The sequence below is a fragment of the Lytechinus variegatus genome, chromosome 4, assembly GCF_018143015.1.
Source record: "Lytechinus variegatus isolate NC3 chromosome 4, Lvar_3.0, whole genome shotgun sequence".
Taxonomy (NCBI): Eukaryota; Metazoa; Echinodermata; class Echinoidea; order Temnopleuroida; family Toxopneustidae; genus Lytechinus; species Lytechinus variegatus.
The window spans coordinates 56,209,643-56,230,153 of record NC_054743.1 but is presented as its reverse complement, the minus strand read 5'-3'; the positions used below and the strand labels follow the sequence as shown (position 1 = coordinate 56,230,153).

The window sequence follows — 20,511 nt, the reverse complement described above, 5'->3', positions numbered from 1 at the left end:
TAATTCACCTTCTTATAGTCACAGACTCCAGCACGCAAAAGTTTTGGAAGCCATATTGGATTTTTGGTCATACCAGACAAATGACTGGCCTTAAAAGGAAATGCCCTTTTTACACAGGATTTTCTTAACCCCGGACTATCGCTAACCCCATACTATCCTTAACTTCGTACTATTTTTTTTCCTCTTCACGCATGCCAAATTGTTATTGCTAACCCCGGATAAGAAATGCTTGCTTTTCACACACGAAACTCGCTAACCCCGGACTAGTGGTTTTTGTCGATCATTCGTAGTACAAGTACTTCACTCGTACACTTTTTACACACGCTACAATTTCCTTAATCCTGTACGATAGGTGGGGCCAAATTGCCATTTAGCCCCACCTATAGTACGGGGTTAAGCTTAGCCCACTTTTGTTTTACACATGCGATCTTAACCCCGTACTATTGCTCTTAGCACCGCAATTGGTGGGATAACCCTGCTTTTTTGCAGGGCCAAATAATCCCGTACTATAGGTGGGGTTAGCCCACTTTGCAAAAATGCTGTGTAAAAAAGAAAGTGGGCTAAGCTTAACCCCGTACTATAGGTGGGGCTAAATTGCCATTTAGCCCCACCTATAGTACGGGGTTAAGGAATTTTAGCCTGTGTAAAAAGGGTGCTAATGTATTATTTGGCCCTTAACCCAGTGGTTTAGACACCAAAACTGCATCTCCCAGGCCAATATGAAATAAGCTATGTCCGCTTTAAATAGCAACAGTCAATTTAGAATCAATTTTTGGAAGCCAACTTAGATTTATTTTTTACCGACCAGGCGACCGACTGTCCTCGTAACTTGCACTAATGTATTAATTGATCCTTGAAACTAGTGGTTTAGACACCAAAATCACATCTCCCAGGCCGATATGAAATAAGCTACGTCTGCTTTAAGTATCAGTAGCCTATTTTTAAGATTAGATCAATGTTGGACTCCATCTTCGATTTTTGGACATACCAGACCATTGGCCGTCCATGAAACTAATCCTTGTATATTATTTGAACCTTGAAACCAGTGGTTTAGACATCAAAATCACATATCCCATGCCAAAATGAAATGAGCTATGTCCGCTTAAGTATTAGTAGCCATTTCAGAATCAATTTTTGGAGTCCATCGGGGAATTTTGCACATACCAGACCACTGATTTTGCTTGTAACTTGTCCCAATGTATTATTTAACCCATTTATCCATGGTATAGACACAAACAATCATATTTCTGGACCTTTAGCAAAGTATGTAGGTTTTTTTTCAGTAGCAACAGCCATTTTCGACTCCCTTTTTGGAAGCCATCTTGGATTGTTGAACATACTGGACCACTAGCTTTCCTTGTAACTTGCTTCAATGTGCATATAACCCTTAAAACCCCTGAATAAAATAAAATAATTTAGATGAATTGTGGATTTTCAGCCTACGGCAACATTTCGGGTGCCATCTTGGATTTGCCTGGTACACTGGAGGGCCTACATGTATAATTCATTCTACCCTTAATCAATGTATAACCCCCTCCCATCATGCCCATACCATGGAATATGAACCGAAATAGGATTATAGGTTGGATAATGAGTCAGTTGTATCCATTTTCAGTGAATGGCGGCCATCCTAGATGCCATCTTGTAAAACTAACCACTTTCCCGGATGCGGTTTTGGTAGATTTTTAGTATATTATTCCTGAGGTCGAATAGTACAGAACACCGTTGAAAAATCATTTGTTGCAATTTGTTCCGGGTAAGGCCGCGTTAAGTCGTATATTGACCCGTCTATATGTTAAACAGAAAAAAAGGAAATCATGTAATATATCATTTAAGGCACTTGCCGGTTTAAAACGAAACTCGAATTTCAATTTCATTTTCTTTTCCCAGAGTGTTTGTTCCATTGAAGACACCGATGGGAAAAAAATCGCGTCGAAATAAAAAAAACCCGCCAGAAATCCAAAACCCAAGCGATTTCACACGCGACCCGAGTGATAGTATAAGCACTTTGAAGTGTTTTGGGCAATAAAACTTGTTAAGTTAAAAATAGTAAAAGATATCTTCAAATCATTTTTTTTTCTTCTTCATTATTAAGGTCTACACTTATTCACCTAACTATTTTAAAGTCTTGTGCAAATAATTTTTCACTAACTTTTTCAAAGGTAAGTGGTGCTTACTCAAGCCGAAATATTTTCTGACAGTTATATCGTAATTTGCTTAAATGTATCTGTACCAATGTTAAGATGTGGCAAAAATATTCAGGATATTACAAATGTCTAATTTTACAGGATTTTTTTCTAAGAGTATTTTTTTATACGCACTGTATATTTCCAACTAATTTTGTTTACAAGAAAGACATATACAGCATCCACGTGATTTTGTTTGCTTTGTTTTGAATCTTTGCCACAATTTTCTTCGTCTTTCTGGCCCAATCTTCTCTCTTTATGTTCTATCTATATATCCTTTTAATTACCCTTTCACTTTACTCACCTTTTCTCTGTCTGTCTCCCTTTGCCGTCTTTATTATTTCCCATCTCTTTTTCGTTTCTAATAATTTCCATATATGTCCAATGTGCCTCTTTCTAGTGGTTATAATTAAATGTGCGTACTTAACATTAAAATATTTAATACAATGTATGATTTTTTTTCAACAATTTATTTCCTTGTGTTATGATAAAAATGCTAGTAATTACATTCAAGTTATATCACTTCATGTTTGTACTGTAAGTATTATTCTGTCATTGTAAATTGGACACATGTTTTTTATTCAGCCTTTGGATGCGGGGCAAGTTTAATAAACCATTGTTTGAATTGAATTGAATCCACATGTTTCAATTTTGAATTGATTGGATATCATGTTATGTCAAAGGAAAGCTGGGAACTGAAGTCATCACCACAACTATTGCATACTGCATTTATGGCAGCCTGCTTGGCTGCTTTACTTATGAAATTCAACCATATTTCTTTTTATCAATAAGAATAAAGAGCAAATTAACAGCCTTCGATTACACCAGCAAATATAGCATGATTAAAAAAATCCCTTTCATTTATTATATAGTTGTTGGAGGTTTTAGGGCAAATTAATGTGATTTTCATAACATTATGTGAACGACCAAGAGTAATTTTCAATGATTCGATGATCCATGTTTGTTCTTTAATCGAATGTAGAATAGAGTTCAATAAAATTAGTCAGACCCTTGTTTGATAACGTATTTTTATTTCAACATTATGTCACTATTATTCCAGATTGAGCATCTTGATATCGAGTACATTGATCTCAGTCAACGTCAGTCTGCATCACGTGATCTGGCTCAGTTCATTTGTAAGATGCCTCATCTCAGGGAACTTCATCTCGGGGATAGATATGGAACCACCAGTCCCTCACTTCATGAAGAGTTCTATTCAACGTTATCATCCTTAGCATCGTCTGCCAAGGTATATTTTCAGTTTCTTAGTTTCGTTCTCTTCGTGTTTCTTAGCATTTTTTTAGTGCAGTATGAAGTGATAAAGACATTCACTTTCTCAAACTGAAAATTTTCTAATGTTATATACTAGAGGAAAGATGTATCATTATGATTTGAACATTGTGTATGGGCATAAAGCGTTTGACCAAATTTGTATTATTTTATTATTCTGTATTTTCCCACCGTGTTTGTCCCATAGAAGACACTGAATTTTTTTCGACAGTTATATCGTTATTTGCTTAACCAATGTAAAGATGTGGAAAAATCTTCAGAATATTACAAATGTGTGATTTTACAGGATTTGTTTCCAAGTGTAAACTTTTTTGATACGCACTGTATACTTGCAACTTATTTTGTTACAAGAAAGACTTATACAGTCTCCGCGTGCTTTTATTTGTTTTTGTTTTTGATATTTGCTAAAATTTCTTCATCTCTCTGGCCCAATCTTCTCTCTGTATTTTTTTTTATCTATATCCCCTTTTGATGACCCTTTTCCCTTTACTCACCTTTCTCTGTCTACCTCCCATTGCCGTCTTTATCATTTCCCATGTCTTCTTTGCTAATGCTTTTCATTTATTTACAATGTACCTATTTATAGTGGTTATAATTAATTGTTCTTTAATCAAATGTAGAATAGAGTTTAATGGTTTAGTCAGACCCTTGTTTGATGACGTATTTTCATTTCAACATTATGCCACGATTATTGCAGATTGAGCGTCTTAATATCAAGTACATTGATCTCAGTCAATGTCAGTCTGCATCACGTGTTCTGGCTCAGTTCATTTGTAAGATGCCTCATCTCAGGGAACTTCATCTCGGGGATAGATATGGAACCACCAGTCCCTCACTTCATGAAGAGTTCTATTCAACGTTATCATCCTTAGCATCGTCTGCCAAGGTATATTTTCAGTTTCTTAGTTTCGTTCTCTTCATGTTTTATAGCATTTTCTTCCAATTAGTGCATTATGAAGTGATGAGGATATTCACATTCTCAAACTGAAATTTGTCTAATGTTTTATACCAGAGGAATGATATATTATTATAGTTTCATCATTGTGTAAAGGCATAAAGCGTTTTGCCCAATTTGTATTATTTTTTATTCTGTTGAACATTCTTTTCTATTACCATGATTTCATTTTAACAGTTTGAAATTTTAATTTCAATCCGGTAGTTATTCCAGGAAACCGAGATAAGCAGACTTTGCTTCAAAGTTGATTTCCTTTTCTTTTTGTCTCACCTGCTTTTTTCGATGGCGGCGGCGTCAATACCAAGTCTTAACCTGAGGTTAAGTTTTTTGAAATGACAGCATAACTTAGAAAATATATAGATTGAGTTCATGAAACTTATACAAAAAGGTTAATCAAGTATCACTGAACATCTTGCATGGGTTTCACGCCACATGATCAAGGCCACAGGTCATTTATGGTCAATGAACTTTGGCCGAATTTGGGCTATCTGTTGAATTACCATAACTGAAAATTTATGGATCTGATTCATGAAACTTAGAAATAATAATAATCAAGTATCACTGAACATCCCGTGCGAGTTTCAGGTCACATGATTAAGGTCAAAGGTCATTTAAGGTCGATGAACTTTGGCCACGTTAGAGGTATCTGTTGAATTGCCATCATATCTCTATAATTGTATTGGTCAACTTTATAAAACGTGGAAATAAGAGTAACCAATTATCACTGAACATCTTGTGTGAGTTATAGTAGTTATCAAAAATCAACACTGCTGCTATATTAAATCACGTGATGCAGGTGAGACGGCCAGAGGCATTCCACTTGTTTGTTCTTTATATTTTATTTAAGTTTGTATTTCAATTTGTGTTTGAATTGAAATAGCAGCAAAATGAATTCAATCAATCTATAATGATATTCTTGATTTCACCTTCTTATAGTCCTTATAGTCACACACTCCAGTCCGCTAATTATACTTAATCCCTCTTTCCTTGGACGTACTGTACTTTACATGTTCTCTCCTGATTGATTAAAGACCATTATAATTTTTATTTCAGATATGTCATAGGTCAGGAGGTAGAGGGTTATTTGATTGTTTATTGAAATGAACCATTATTTTTTTACTCTTTTCCCTTGTTCACAAGTGCGTAAATGATAATAGAACAAATAACGACAGACGCGTCCGTCTAGTAATGTACATAATGTCTAACATATTACGTTCAAATAATAAACTATGAACCTGTAGGTGCCATTCGAATGTTAATTGTTTCATCAAATATATTCGGAGGCTGTTTCTTCTAATTTAAAACAAGCGATTTGAATATCCTTGTGCCTTCAAATTTAATCGAAATTTAAATGAATATGACATATAATCTAAGTGGCTCACAATAAAGGTAACCTGTATGTTCTATTCCTTTATTAAGGCCTTGTTTCATGCTGAACGCAATATAATTTGAATTGATAAAGCTTACTCAGAGAAATCACATGTTGATAATTTGATCTAAACTACATGGAATAAGGAAGATTGCTTTACATTTGGTGAAGCAGTTTAATACATGTCTTCATGAATATGCAATGACCATGATTAAGACGCTTATAATGACATTTCAATATCATTTTTATATTGTATGAAATTACATTAATTCAAGCATTGTCAACAGTGAATGAACAAAAATAAGATTTTTATTACAACACTGTTGTATTTTTCCGACTGGTTTCGTTGCAAGTGGGACATACCATATCCAAATGTTTAATTTTGTATTGATATCATAACAAAAGAAAGCCGGGAACTGAAATCATCTGCACAACAATTGCATACTGTCTTCCTGACAGCGTAATTGACTGTTTTCGCAAAATAATAAGTATTGAAATTCAATGATTAAATTATACATCAGATATTGCCGGAATTTACAGTTTTTGGTCGTTGAATTTCACATTATTTAGATATAATTATTTCACCCCGGGGTACCATTTAAACTGCAAGGAAATATATTTACACTGGCAAAGTCATAGAGAAGATGAGACAAAGGTAGAAAGGATGGTATCTTAGTATTTTCCAGCTGATATAGAAATATGAATATAAATATATTGAAAAACATAAGCGATTTGTAAGAAGGCAGTATATAGGCCGACATATCCATTTTTTTTTACGAGAAGAAATGACCTTAGATGTCTTTTTCAATGTCTTTTTAGAAATTTCAAATGTTGCATAACGAATACATAATACCCGGATCACCTTGCCTATTTAATGAATAATGAATCTTCACGTAACACCGACCAGGTTTTTTCATTAAAAGAAATATGCCAAATTGACAGCCTTTGATTAGATAAACATTATCATGATTAAGAATAGTTATATTTCCATTCATCGTTGTTAGAGCTAATTACAGTGATTCTCATAACATTATGTGATTGACGAAGAGTAATTCACAATAAGTCGATGATCCAGGTTTGTTCATTTAACCGAATGTAGAATAGAGTTCAATGGTTCAATTAGCATGATTAGACCCTTGTTTGATGACGTATTTTTTTCAACGTTATGTCACTATTATTCCAGATTGATTGTCTTGACATCCATTACATTAGTCTCAGTCAACGTCGGTCTGCATCGCGTGATCTGGCTCAGTTCATTTGTAAGATGCCCCATCTCAGGGAACTTTGTCTTGGTGATGAATACTACAGACCGACATCTCATGACGAGTTCTATTCAACGTTATCATCCTTGGCATCGTCTGCAAAGGTATATTTTCAGTTTCTTATTTTCTTCCAATTATTGCAGTATGAAGCGATAAGGATATTCAATTTCTTCAACTCAAATTTGTCAAATGTTATATACCAGAGGAACGATATGTAGTTCGAACATTGTGTATAGGCATAACGCGCTTGGCCCAGTTTGTATTATTATATTATTCTGTTAAACATTCTTAATTATTATAAGTTCATCATAATCCGCTATTCCAGGGAACCGAAATGAGCAGACATAATTGCTTCAAAGTGGATTCCCTTTTCTTTTATATTTTACTTAACTTTGTATTGTAGTTTGCGTTTGAATTAAAAGAGAAGTAGAATAAATTCAGTCAATCTATCAATCAGTCATGATAATCTTAATTTCACCATCTTATAGTGACATAACCCAGCCTGCAACAAAAAAGGGCTTTCCTTCCCCAGCCCGAGAAGTATTCAACGTTAGCCTATTGTCTGCGGTTGTGTGTGTTTGTGGAGGGGAGGGATGCTTGTTTCCAACCAGGGGCGGAAATCTCTCCCAAAAGGTAGGGGGACAAGGGTCTGGAAAACTTTACAAGCAAAAAAAAAAAGAAAAGGCAATTACCTAAAATTTAAGGTCATTTCGACGAAAATGTATTTGACAAGCAAGCAAAAAAAGGACATCTCGTCTCAAAACGCACGTTTTATTCCCATTTTGAGTGATATATCTCTTAGCCTCACCAAAGACCAAAAATAGTAGGGGGACATTTGATATTGTGTCCCCCTACTATTTTGAGTAGAGGGGACACGTACCCCCTGTCCCCCTGGATTTCCGCCCATGTTTCCAACCATCCGTTGAATAGGTAAAAATCAAGCATGTTTTCATCCAACCTTTTCTTAACCTTGCGAAAAGGAAAAGGAAAAGATGGCTGATCGATGTATTATTTGTTTTTTTCTAAAATAGTAAAAGCCAGAAAAACTGACTAAAAATTGCAAATTTTTCTCGTGCAAATTAGATTCGTAGCACCATTTTCCATTGTTTTAATTCAGTCATGCATGCGTTATATAAATGTTGAGGTATCAAATAAAAGAATTGAAGCATATTATTTTTCCATTAATTTTATGAGGAGAAGTTACGATTCTAATGGCAAAAATACATTTATTCCGGTGTCCCTATTTTCGGTGACGCAATGTACTTTACATTTTCCTTTTTGAATGATATTAGACCATTACCATTTTTATTTTAGGTTTGCCAAAGGTCAGGAGGTAGGGGTTTATTTGATTTTTTTATTGAAATGAACCATTACTTGTTAGTCTTTTCCCCTGTTGACAAGTACGTATATAAAAGAAACAAACGATGAAAGAACAAATAACGACAGACGCGTCAGTCTGGTAATGTACGTGATGTCTAAAATATTACGTTAAAATAATCTTTAGCATTATCTGAAAGGTATATTTTTGCCGCTTTAAACCTATTTTTACCTTCTAATTATTGAAGCGTCTAGGGGTAAGCATATAATCATGATCGCCTTGGTTTCGTTTTAATCATGATAATCTTGATTTAATGCTTTCTTTTTTGTGTGTTTTGAAAAAAAAAAATAAATCTAGTTACATTTTGCAAGGTTTATGAAAAAGGCAATTTGTCATTTCAAAGTTAATATACAGCCATCAAGATGCATACAATATTCGAAATGACAAACAATAGTCCAGTCCTTTATTATGTAAAAAAGGCAAATGTTTGATTAGTGCTATCGATGTAAAAAAAAACAGTAATAATTAAAAACGATCGGGAAAAGAGATTTCTTTTAGCACATTCTCTACATTAACAATATGAACCAAAATTTGTATAGGGTAAAAAGCTCATTTCATTTGAATTGTTCATGAGCACGGAAGATGAACACAAAATTCTTTTTTTTCTCTCTGTTCGTTTCTTTCCATTTGTTTCAATGAAACTTTACATGTATATGCATTCGTATCTCATGAAATTATGATGTTGTCTAATTATCTTTTGCATAAGGATTTGTAATGAATGTACCTCAGACAATGGCCCAAGAAGTGAAATTTGCGTCTACTGTTCAGTCAAAACTTTTATTTCTTAGAGTTTATATCAATTTGCCACTATGCTTTATTTCTATGAAATAAAACATAATGTGATAAACACATCCAGAACTGAAGTTGCTTGAGTTAATAGACTCATCCAACATTAACGATAGTCTGTAGTATTAAAAAAAATCATTAATTTCAGTATGATTTTGATGTGGTATTTTTCATGGCGTAAGAAATGAAGATTGTTAGATTTATGCTTTAAATGAAACAAGCATCTTGAGCACAGAACCCGTCTACATAATGATGAAAAAAATTGATAGGTATTTATATAGCGCCATCTATCAAGATATAATCTAATCCGAGGCGCACTGCTAATTATTATTATTACTCGACTTTAGCTATAGCTGCCTTTCAGCGCTTAGAGCGTTTGAGAAAATGAATTCTGCCGGGTTGGGTGCAGCACAGCGTGGATAAATTGCTTGCTGAAGGAAATTACGCCATAGCTGGGAATCGAACTCACGATCCTCTGTTTCAAGACTAATACACTGGGCCACAACGCTCTACATGAAAATTATTAATACTTAAGATCCAACCTTATTATTCATTGTTTCTTACGTTATTCGAATTCAATATAGTTATTATGATAGTTTTATTCATCAGTTAAGATATCAAATCATGTTTTGGTTCCATTGGTGGTATTGTGTTCAATAAACCACAGCAGTTCTTGAAATTAAATGAATAAACTATTTATCAAAACCTAAAATCCTTTTAAAAGCATTTTAAATGTTAGTAACTCATGAACCCTCCAAGTTATTGTGCTATAACCAAACATGTGTTTCATCTGACTAAAAGGACTATATATTTCACCTTAAGTATTTATTGTGTATTTTCAGTTAATAATCGGGCCGATACTATCAAAAACAAGGAGTCTGGTATGTTAGCAGATATGCAAAACGCGATTTCGATTAAGATTTTATATTATGATATCACTTTGTATTGCAATGATTACAGCCATACTAGATTGGTGTGTTGTTTCCTGGGTGCCATAACTTGGATTTTTCTATTCACATTTCTGTCTGCCGATTAATGTACTGTAACCTTGATTTCATCTTTATGTTACTATTATATCAGATTGAGATTCTTCATCACAATGAGATTCTCAGTGAACGTCCATCTGCATCACGTGATCTCGCTCAGTTCATATGTAAGATGAATCATCTGAAGAACCTCGCACTCTTCCGTCAGTATCATGATGACTTCTACTCAACATCATCATCAATGGCATCATCTGCAAAGGTAATGTAAAGTTTTTTACGTGTAAAAAATAGCACTTACAAGTATACCATACAGGTTATGATTTTTGTTCATGCTCCTCATTATCTTGCCATTGTCTAATGGGGCTATGATGCCTCATATCCACTCTAAAAAAGGAATAGTCAAATATGACTGATATCTAGTCAAATCTGACTGGGCGAAAGGGTCAGCTGGGAGCAACTGATAATCAGTCATTTTGACTGATAATTATTAGTTATATTTATTTGACTAGATAATTTGTTAAAAATTCTTACTGAATTTCTAGTAATTTCCACTACTTTTCCGAGTCAGTTTTGACTACGTATATAGTTATCACACTTCCACTGATATTTCAGTCATTTCACTATTCATTTCTAGTCACTTTTCACTCTTTTTATCAGTCAGTATTGACAATAAATATAGTCATTCGACTTTCACTGATATTCTAGTAGATTTTCACCATTCAGACAGTCATAGCATACACTTGCATTCTTTCCTGCACCTCCTTAGTCTTTGGTGTTTGTGCCATCACAGTTCAATCATGCTGTAAGATCAAATCATAAGACATTGCAATCGCAAACCATCTTATACATACATTCAAGGCAACATGCAAATATACACTGTGTATTTGATTTAATAGTTTAATAAAAAAATTTTAATCAAAGTATTTTGAGAACATTTCATTTACATATATTACAGGAGCAAACCATCTTATACATACATTCAAGGCAACATGCAAATATACACTGTGTATTTGATTTAATAGTTTAATCAAAAAATTTTAATCAAAGTATTTTGAGAACATTTCATTTACATATATTACTGTGAAACATTAAAAATCATTATTTTCAACTCCCTTAACCGTAAAAATACTGAGCTATTTTGACCCCCCCCCCAGGCTTTTTAGAGTTGACCCTTATAGACCGAGCATGAGATCTTGGCTGTAGAAAAATTGGCAATTATATCACCCATGACAAAACCTACAATAATATTAGTTACTTTTTCAAAAAATTATATAATTTCATTAATTATGCGAATTTACGCATAATATAAATTATGCTAATTTACGCATAATATAAATTATGCTGGAATCAAAGTTTTTGCTCCAAATGAATTAAGGAAGGTCAAAAACATTATGATGTTCAGTTATAAACCGACTTTTGGCTGGTATCATTGTAAAGCCAGAAATGTTTTTTTCAGAGGAATTGTTAAATGTGATTTGGGAACGTTGTTTGAGATATTAACATTTTTCTGCGCATTTGGGCAGATTCTGTCATTTGTAATATACACATAGGTTGAAAAATCTCATAATTATGCTAATTTATACGTAAAATCAATGCTTCCATTTTTTATTCAGACTCTTTGTAGGATTCTAATTGGAAATTCAATATCGTAATTCTTTTCTTTTGTATTTTATGGTTTTTAAAATTTCTTATGTATTTACTTTGTTTTTCAACTTTTAGTTTTCTATTGTTTTTTTTCTGGAAATCGCCCGCAACTTTATTCTGACCATAAACAAGATAAAACTGAGTTTGATTAGTAAAATGGGAAATAATGATACATTTATGAATTTTGGCTAAACACACAATTTACATTGGATTTGTACAAAAATTCACTTTTTTGAGCAATTTTGGGTCAACATGCATTTATGAAATGTTGTGTAATTTCGGAAGTGCATACCCGGGAGTCACAAATTTGGTCTAAAAAATTGCACAAGACTTGCAAGAATAAAGTCATGGAACTGCGCGGCACCAGCTACAGATTTATCGAGAAAAATGTTGAGGTCAGTCTTTTTAGGGTTAAACCGCCTCATGGTTTGAAATTTTTTTTTTGTGAATTCGGGCCATAGCGTTCGGCCATTGCTGGCATTGTATTCATGCAAAACTAGAGTACAATGAAAAAAAAACATATTCATGAGATGATCATGAATGTCGTTGACAATCTAATTCTGAATGTACCTAAAGCTAAGAAACCACTCTTTTTATATTCATTTATCAAATTCTACTTACAGTGATCCTGTTTTTGAAAAACAATTTTTCAAAAATGCCACATGCCTACCAACCTGTAAACTTAAATATAGGACTGATTCATTTAAAAAATAGGAGTCACAGCATATTTCACATAGATTAGTGTAAGATACCTGGACAATAAGATTTCTTTAACCATATGGTATAATGTATATTAAAATTTCTAAAAAGGAGTAACTCCTTTTAAAAAGGAGAAGTTGGTAGGTCTGATGACAATCCGAGAAATTCCATTTTTTAAGAATTATGTTATTCCTCCAGATGTAGCCTGTTGTCATTGTTTAGACCATTTTCATGAATTTATTCAAGTAACAGCCAGTATGACCTTCTTACCAATTCCTATGTTAAATGGTGAAAGTGGCACAAAAAGGATTTTGCATCATCACACGTAACATAGTATAACTATAACCTGTATAAAGATCATCTGGAAAAATTATTTTGCGCTATTTAAAGAAATTTAATTGGTCTACTTTTCAAAAAAGGTCACTTGTCTCTGAAACATATTTGACGCCTCATATCCCATTGACTTTGTACACAAAAGTTGCTGAGCTTTGTCGTGCCTTGTTTGAATAAGACTTTAAAGGTAGTAGCCCACATTTGCAAAATATGTCAAAACAGTATAGTTTGCTTGGAGTTTTGATATGACTTCAGTAAACATGTACAAGATAGCATTTCAATCTGCATACTCCAGGAACAATTCCCCAAACAGCAGTTTGTTCTTCTTAGGGGGTGTTGCAAGAAAACATTTACAATCAATCACAAATTTTGGTTGAAAAATTTACAAGTGATACAACAATCTTAACTAAAGCAAATAATTTATATTTGTTGACCAGCAATCAATTGCAAATTTGAAATTGATTGTAAGATTAATGATTGATTAGGCCGGTACATGAAAATGACTTGCAATCAATTGCAAGTTTCTTGCACCACTCCATGCCTAGGACTCTATGATAAAAGATTAGAGATGTAAGCCTAAGGGAAATGGTACTAGATGGCGTTGTAAATGACTTTCTGCAGGAAGTCATAAGTGTTGGCTGCCTCCCAAGGATAATTTACCCACAGAATATATAGATGGCCTTAAAGCAAAGGTCCGCTCCGTGAATGAGGGACATTGCTTCCAAGGCAGCACCATCGCAAATAACGAACACTTGCTCTGGCTTGAGGATGTCTCCAAGGGCGAGCACAAAAGGTTGCTTTTGCTGGCAGTTCTCTAGGTACTCTGGAAGGTTTGTCCCCACCTGAAAGAAAGAAAAAATGATGGTGCTCTATCACTTTTCAAATCATATTATAGCAATTACAAATTCTTATAACATGATGAAGCAATTAAGAGTATTTGACAAATACAATATGAAATGTTATTCATTTTTCTTTTCGTTTTGCACATGTCATCCCAAGACAAAAAAATGTGTAAATCATTAATGTTGTTAAACTAATTTGAAGGTATTGAAAGAAAACAAATTTCATTCATTTGTGTGTTTGCAATGAGGCATGGGACAAAGTATTGTTAAATCCCGATCAGAGGCGCATAATTGTGAGATCTTTTTAAAGGGTTCCATTTAAACAATGAGTAAATATTAATAATACCTGTCTTGGGAACAACGCAATATATCTTCAAAGTTTGTTTGTAAAACGGGTTTGATCCATTTTTGTGACTTCAGAGAAAAATGCATTTGTTTGCCAGATTTTGTTCAGGCGTCTACATGTATGTAAGTAAAAGTGAAATTAGGAAATGCATTTCTTCTTAAGTGCTCTAAAAATTAGCTCAGAACTTTTGTTCAAAAGACAGGTACAGTTGAACAATGTTCTTTATATCAATAACTCAATTTCCATAAAAAGTGGATCTCACCCAATTTGCAAACTAAGTCTCCCAGAAATACAAAGATCCTTCAAGTCAATTCATGCCTGTTTGAAAGTTTACAGTAGGGACATTTCCAACAACACAGCAAAAATGCATATTTGAAAATGAACCATGCAGAGAATTAACACGTTAGGTAGAGTAATTGATGCTTATTATTAAATGAATAATAAGGACAATTTAAAGGTATGTAGGAATACTTGCGGTATAAAATAAACTCCAAAGAACCTTGCTAAAACCATTACTATACACATAAATTATCAATGTGCAAATAATTTAAGGCATGATACACATTGGATGTGCTGGAAATAGTAGAACATTGGTAATATAACAATTATCCAAATAAATTATAATAATTTATATTTTGATACAGAACACAGAAATTCATATATGGGACATCTGACTTTTTGACGTATCACGCATGTTTTAACTTACGATTCTAAAAATACTTGGTACATTTGTGTTGAAATGTTTCCATACTACAGTGCAAATATGAAGTATTGTTTGCTGATAATCAAACAAAGGCCAAGTAAACTTTATCAAAATGTTCCACCATTGACCAGTACTCCATGCTACTTTTAAAAGTGAAAAATTAACATGTTTAGAGAAATTTGCATTTCATTAAATTGATTTTCTTACTGGGCTGATGTTGATGAAGGCTTTGGATGATTCTGCCCTGCTGCATCTCATACTACGCTTCCCCACCTTCTTCATTCCTGGAGGCGAGATTTGAGGAAGCGCAAGAAGTGCCATGGTCTCCACTTCTGCTGCAGGACATGTCAAGTCAGAAGATGCTGCACAATTAGGAAGAAAACAAATTAAATAAGATTAGGTGATGCATAATATGGAATTCCCCAACCAATTTAAAACATGGTCCTTAATTGTGAGCTCTGCCCAGGCCAAAATCCTTCCAAATTTAGTATACCTGTTGTCCATGACCCATTGTTGTGCACCTCCAATTTCATTTTCCAAAATCCCTCATGCATGACCGTGCAGCCACCATTTTGTTTATTTCAAGTCCATTTGCATACCATTCTTTCTTCTTTCATATCTCTGTTGTCCTGCATGCTACAGACTTCAAACAATTTGCTATAGATAGTCAGAGAGTTGCTCTATCATTTGAGCCACATAACCTGCCCTTCAAAGTGCCATCTTCATGCAATAAATTTCAAATAGTCTTCCTTTAAAAACTTAATATTTATAGAAATGTAAAGTCAGAAAATCGTAAAATGGCCATAACCTCCTTGTTTCTATTCTTTCACATCTCAAATTTTCAGAGATTGATATTGCTTATTGATTGAAAAACCTGGGAAATCAAAGGCGTCGATGCATGCACATTGTTCTGATACGATTGCAGTTCTAGTTTACCTTTCTTTTTTTTGTTCCTGCTGGAAATCTCTCTTTCTCTCCATTCCAAATATCATTTCTATATTTGCATCATTCCAGCTTCAATGTTGTAAATATTATTCAATTAAAAATGTGTTTTTTTAATATTCTTACCGAGATGTGGAACAGTCAAAGATTCCCGCCATGTCGGGTTATGGAGGTCTGCATACTTCAGTACCAGGGGAGCTATTTTGGGCCACTCTAAGAACAGCTTATCTGCAACCTCTGGATAAAGAATCCTGAAGTCCTGCTGAATCTGGAATGAATGATAAAATGTTACTAGTATACACTTATTTACAATTTGAAAGGGAAAGAGCAATATGGGTAATTCCACAGAAAGAAAAATTGGCAAAACATGAACTCATTTTGTTACGATTACTAAAGGGGAAAAAAGCAGCAGTTTTAAAATAACTACACATATATCACATGATTTCATCACAATGGCAATACAAACAAACATGCACTTTTATAAATTTCAGAACTTGGCAGCCAAAAACTACAGTATCTTACACAGTGGTGTAATAACTACTAAAACAGTGCCCTAGCTGAGCCAAGATCAAAATCTTTCTCAATCAAAATAGTTTTTACCCCCCCCCCCCCCGGGCGCAGAAAGCAACATAAAAGAACCCCTACCCCTAGGTTGAAGAGTATGATCATGCCTTGGGGGAAAATCATATGCACATTTCCCTCTGTAGCACCCCTCCAGTATTATCCTTACAGGGCCTAAGACTATACTGGTGCAGCCTGCACATGGTAATCGGTGGAGGTTCAACAGGCTCAGCGGTACCTGAACACTATTCAAATCGGTGTACACCCAGTAACATTTATACATGTTCAAAACATGTTCTGAGCCTTTATTGCTCGCTAAAAATTACCTGTTAAGTCTCCCATGGTGGCTTTGGGTGTCTTCTTTGGCTCCGATGTAATTGGTGCACTTTTTTGTCCTCTCTTTCGTACATTTACAAGTCGATATTCCAAATATCCAGATGCCTCCCGTAGTCTCCCTAGCTGGAGAATACCATGCTTCCTGAAAAAAAATGAAAATCCCTTTAACTCTCATTACTCTTGTGATTGACAATTATGCAATCCTCATTATCATCCACACTTCCACGCAACTTAATTTCTGGAGAATCTGCCTATACAATTATACTACGAAGATAAAGCTACATGTATTTCTTGACTAGTAGCTTAGTTTTCATCACTCAACCTATAACCCTATCTGTCCCGGGCTATTTCAAGGCAATTAAATATGGAGGAGGGGGGCTCAGCCCCCCCCCCCCCCCTGGGACCTGACCGATTGCCACAAAATTTTGCACATACCTCAAGAATTGTGCAAAGAATACAAATCCATCGTTATTTCTATGTAGATCTACATCGTTTAATTTTATAAAATGCATAAATACATATTTTACTCACATGACCTACTCCTTCAAGGTCCTTTAGCTTGGGAAATTGCGACACCACCGCCTTGGCTAGAGCGACCTTGACATCTGTAGGTGGCCTGAATAATTAATAATGGAAATTTTTTTTGCTTATCGTAAATCAGTTCAGCGATTTTTGACCTGCATTCTCATCAATACCAACACTTGAAAATTTTCTACAATATGATTTTAAGACCTGGGGAGCGTTTCATGAAAGGACTTGTCGGACGTTTTATCCGACAAGTCCCATTTTATCCGACAGTTACCATAGGAACAGTGCCTCTCGGCCAATCATAATCAAGGAAAGATGTCAGATCTGCCAACTTGTCAGACAAAAATGTTGATGAAACGGTCCCCTGGTCACACCGCCCGAGCGTTGTTGGAGCGGTATAGGGAGAGAGGATTGAATTTTGCTCTCAAAATTTGGGAAAAAATAAAAAAAAAACAATCGAAATCGAAAATGGTGAACGGTAGCGAGCGGTGATGATTTTTTTTTCTCTCCGCTCCAACAACGCTCGGACGGCGTGACCAGGCCTTTAATTTTCCCAATTGTTTGTGGCTCGATTCCATATCACTTCGATTTTTTTCTCTTGTTTCTCTTGTTTTTAATATACATGTACACTGTACATTTCAAGTGGGTTTCATATGACTCTGTTGATTTAAAATAGCTAAATTTCTTAATATTTGATTAGTTTAATATTTCTATTATATTAATATACAGGCTGTATTTAATAAAGAAAAGTCATGAATTTCAAGGGAAAACACGAAAAATTAATTCTTTGGTGCAGCACGTAATTGAAACATAGTCTTCACATGATAGGTCAGTGAAGACTTGTCAAAAATGTTCTTTTACAATATGAAAATGTACCGGCATTTGTTTAGCCATTGACATTTTTGGTGGTTTTTGTGTGGTTAAGTAACATATTGATGAACCGAAATCCATGTTATGTATGTAATCAGTCCTTTTTTCATTAAGTGTAAATTTGTTTTGGAAGGTTTAATATGCCATAAAAAGGAAAGACAAGTTGAAGGACACTTACTTGCTTGTAAATTCTTGTATTAACCAAGACACCAGGATTCGCACAACCTTTATGCGAGATTGTACAGAAAGCATTCCATTATCCATTTCCTTCACGAAGTTCTCTCCGTTAAAAGAGTCCATCAGGATAGCTCTGACATCCTATAATAAAAACATATACCGGTATGTACAATAGACAAATCATTTCACACCTAATCATGAATAGAATTTTAAATCAGGAACATAAAAATATTAAAATTCATGCATTTACAAAACTTTGAATTCTAAATAATATTCTTAATCTTTATTAGATTTTTCTCAAACCTTCACCAATATTTTCTCTGCTCTTTTACAAACCAATTGGAACGCCTTTGCTTTGGCATGCTCGCCTGCATCACGCAATTCATTATAGCAGCAGTGCTGACTTTGATGGCTAATGTGTGTTCATTTACCCAAAATGACCTGTAACCTTGATCATGTGACCTGACACTGATGCAAGATACTTGAATAACCTTTTATTCAAGTATCATGAAAAAGGCCTTAAAGACTTTTAAAGTTATGACATTTCAAAAAAAAACCTCAGTCCAAGTTCATTGACCCTAAAAATGACTTTTGACCTTCATCATGTGATCTGGCCGATAACACAAACACAATGCACAAACACACCCGGTGGGCACAGACGTATGTACACACAGAGTACCAACTACCATAATGCAATGCAACACAGGCCTAGATCGGCCTAGGCTATATATGTTTGGTCTAGCCTAGGATAGGCCTAAACTTATACTTAGCAGCTCTCCTATATTAGATTGATTTCTAGGCCTGGCCTAAGCCCTTTTGGCTTAAGTTAAATCTACTAGATCATCTGGAGTAGATTCTAGATCTAGAGTCTTAAACGTTAGACTAGGCCTAGACCCTAAACTAGATCTAAATCATATCGAATCCTACGGGACACAACTGCGCGTGCTTTCCGCGCGTGTCTACCACTCTATGGAAATACCATTGGAAATTTCATGTTTTGTTAACAGTTTTGTCATTCCTGAAAAAAGTTCCCACTTTTATCCCTAGTTCCAATGATTACAATGCTGATGATATCATATTATTTCCATTAAATAATTGAAATTTTTGCAAAGATGTTAATTGCATTCGCGTTTTGGGGTCAAAAACACCCCTTTCATATCAAAATAGGATGAAACTCAACGTAAAATCCTACTTTATGTCACCACAAACGATTTCCCCTCGTTCCAATTTCGCTTGATGGTATCGTACAGCTTACTTAGTTCCCATGAGTCATTGTGCATTTTTTCCAAGCTTTACGATGATGTAAAACTAAAAATTATGTTCATTGGTCAAACTTTGCGTTCGCGTTTAAGCTTTAAATAAACATGTGTCGATCAGACCACAAGCCAATAATGGCAAAAGTTGTCATATTCGGACCGGGCGCGTACTGTATACCTAATATGCAGTGCAGCAGGCAGGGGTCACGGCCGCCGTGCCCTATCGTATAGGCTATAGCCCTAGCGCTAGCCGGGCCGGGCTGCGCTTGTGCGACTGTGCGTGCGCCGCTGGGCATTGACTTGATATGCTAGATCTAGAAGTCGAACTAGACTAGATCTAGAATAGATCTCTAGATCTAGACCTAGATTAGATCTAGATTAGAACTAATACAGTTCAAACTCACCCTTGAAAGTGTGTATTAACTCCTCCATCCCCCATTCCAGCAGCATTTTCCTCACAAAATCATCCATCAAAATCCAGTTGGCCACAGCTACAGCAGCAACCGGTACTTTTTACTCGAACCGTACCATCGCGCTCGCGCGATCTCGGAATCGACCAATAAGCGACCGCGCTTGTTCCCCTGAGCGCATTATAGGAAACCCGTCAAACGTAACTACTTCACTTAGTTATTCGTCGATGACAGACATTATAGTAAAAGGGAGCAAATTAACTAGAAATTGACTGATTTTCAAGTTAATTTCACTTGACTGAGAAATCTAGTTAATTATTTGACTAGACTGTTTTTAGAGTGTATGTAGCGACGTTTTACATATCTTTACTGAATTAATATTCTTGTTATTCTTATTTGATTCTTTCAAAAATGTTTTGGGTATTCAAGTAGCACACCTCTTATTACAATTCATTATAGAGTAACATGAAAATTTTATTCAACAATTCGGTTTCATTGGTGCTATTGTGTTCAATAAACCACTTGCAATTCTTGAAATTAAATGAATAAATCTATTTATCAAAACATAAAATCATTTGTAAACATTTTGAATGTCATTAACTCATAAACCCACCAAGTTATTGTGCTATAACCAAACATTTGTTTCATCTGA

The 20,511-nt window shown here is 34.7% G+C and overlaps 2 protein-coding genes across 4 annotated transcripts in view; one reads left to right on the top strand and one right to left on the bottom strand.

Moving 5' to 3' along the window:
• Positions 1–20,511, top strand: part of LOC121414368 — an 82,596-nt gene that overhangs the window by 53,786 nt on the left and 8,299 nt on the right. Inside the window, exons 8-11 of the mRNA XM_041607521.1 lie at positions 3,247–3,435; positions 4,174–4,362; positions 6,984–7,166; positions 10,307–10,471. Of these exons, the coding sequence (XP_041463455.1) occupies positions 3,247–3,435; positions 4,174–4,362; positions 6,984–7,166; positions 10,307–10,471 (726 nt within the window). The remainder of the gene's footprint in view (positions 1–3,246; positions 3,436–4,173; positions 4,363–6,983; positions 7,167–10,306; positions 10,472–20,511) is intronic.
• On the bottom strand, positions 12,517–19,965 carry LOC121414366. Of its 3 annotated transcripts, XR_005969849.1 has the most exons (7): positions 19,854–19,963; positions 18,195–18,334; positions 17,150–17,234; positions 16,609–16,760; positions 15,848–15,989; positions 14,987–15,141; positions 12,517–13,730 (listed from the first exon to the last, which is right to left on the bottom strand). XR_005969849.1 is itself a non-coding variant. In XM_041607520.1 (6 exons), the coding sequence occupies exons 2-6, from the start codon at positions 18,314–18,316 to the stop codon at positions 13,545–13,547; spliced, it is 690 nt and encodes a 229-aa protein (XP_041463454.1). In that variant the 5' UTR covers positions 18,317–18,334; positions 19,854–19,965; the 3' UTR covers positions 12,517–13,544. The 3 variants fall into 3 exon arrangements, 1 of the variants encoding a protein (XP_041463454.1); XR_005969850.1 differs by lacking the exon at positions 17,150–17,234; XM_041607520.1 differs by lacking the exon at positions 16,609–16,760 and having other exon boundaries at positions 19,854–19,965.